General features: G+C 48.6%; 1 protein-coding gene across 1 annotated transcript in view; it reads right to left on the bottom strand.

Annotated features, from left to right (window-relative positions):
- Positions 1-1,393, bottom strand: part of LOC119587776 — a 3,190-nt gene extending 1,797 nt beyond the window's left edge. The window contains exon 1 of the mRNA XM_037936467.1: positions 642-1,393. Within this exon, the coding sequence (XP_037792395.1) occupies positions 642-1,182 (541 nt within the window). The 5' untranslated portion in view covers positions 1,183-1,393. The remainder of the gene's footprint in view (positions 1-641) is intronic.
- Positions 1,394-1,620: the final 227 nt, after the last annotated feature.

The following is a 1,620-nucleotide window of genomic DNA, read 5'->3' as shown; positions in this document are numbered from 1 at the left end:
CGCGAAGGAAAAGGAGGGATTTAAAAGTTATGTATTTTCAAATTTTCTTGTTTACGTTTCTCGTGGTGTTATAACATGCACTTTCATGTATCCCATTATTCCTTTGAATATTTCATTATATATATTTTTTCTATTGCTGGATTTTGATCTTTAAAAATTATGATAATAGAAAAAAAGACGTGAGAGTGACAAGCACATGTATTCCTTATAGTTCGAATAATTACGGATGAAAATGGGAAAAAAATGTTGCATGTGCATATTCAGTCAAGAACATGTATGTTTTGTGTATCTTGGTATTTTTTCATTGATAGTATAAAGGCAGTTTGTATCATGACTATGCTTCTACTATTATCTTTACAGTAACACACGTAATTGCCTTCCATTGTGATAAAAAGGGTATGGAAAGGACAGCACATCTCGCAGCTATAGTTGTGAGATCTGCAATTCCCGCCTCCATATTAAAGCTCTTAATTACATGCGTTGCATTGTGGACAGATTCAACCTCATCCATACTTCTCATTAAACAAATTAAAATCGTTACCATCAGTCTTTATCGAACAGCATGTCCAGAATCACTAGTATGAAGCCAAGGATTGCGGGAGTACCCCCTCTCTTCTTCCCCTTGGATCCTCCCCACTCACCCTCCGGCGCGTCGACTCTGACGGAGCGCCGCGCCCCCGACCGCCGCCCGACCACCTGCAGCTGCATCGCCGGGTTCTCGTCGCCCTGGAACAGGTTGTCGTTGACGACCACGGCGATGATGCTGGCGATGGCGGAGATGCTGGCGTTGACGGCGGCCACGGCAGCCGGGATGGCCGACCCCAGCGTCTGGCCGATGATGGAACCGATCGACGAGATGATCCACCAGACGGCGCCGACGGCGATGGAGCCCAGCTGGGACACCCCGGTGCCCACGGCGTTCCACACGAAGTCCCGCATGCCCGGGATGTAGTCGTGGGTGAGGGCCTGCGACACGATCTCCGTCCCGCCGCCCATCAGCAGCGTCTGGGCGGGCTCGAGCGCGGCCTGGCTCACGCGCGTGCCGATCTTCGAGGGGGAGCCCCAAAGGAAGTTGCCGAAGAAGTAGGCTACAACGAGCTCCAGGAAGCCCTCCGAGGGACCGACGGCCGTCAGGAGGACCACGCCCGTGGCTAGCAAGGGCCTCAGCTGGGAGGGCCTCATCGTCCTTGTGTGCAGCGTGAGGTAGATAAGAGGAATCGCGGCGAAATGTCAGCGTTACATGGTTTAAGGCACTGTGAGGGAAGGTTGCGTTCTGCGTGAGTTATCTCTCGCTGAACCGGATTTTCACTTCAGTAATATCACCTTTTCCTTACATCGCTTAACATAAATCAGATAAAAAAACGAAATAATCCCCTCCCTTAACCCCAAACCCCCCACAAAAAAATGTAGCCAACAGCTAACCAGATTTAATAAACAAAAAATAAAGGTTTTCGCGCCAAGCGTTTTATGACTCCCCCCCCCCCAAACAACCACCACCATACATTTAAAAAACGCGGCATGTTTTCTGACGTGACTCGGAATCAAATCACGTTAGATTTTTTCTTCTTACACAAGGGATTTTGACCAGGAAGTAAAAGCTGGGGAAAGCTTAAAAAAAAA

This window comes from Penaeus monodon, chromosome 23, assembly GCF_015228065.2.
Source record: "Penaeus monodon isolate SGIC_2016 chromosome 23, NSTDA_Pmon_1, whole genome shotgun sequence".
In the NCBI taxonomy this organism is placed as follows: Eukaryota; Metazoa; Arthropoda; class Malacostraca; order Decapoda; family Penaeidae; genus Penaeus; species Penaeus monodon.
The sequence above is the reverse complement of the archived record's forward strand: the minus strand, read 5'-3'. Positions and strand labels throughout refer to the sequence as shown.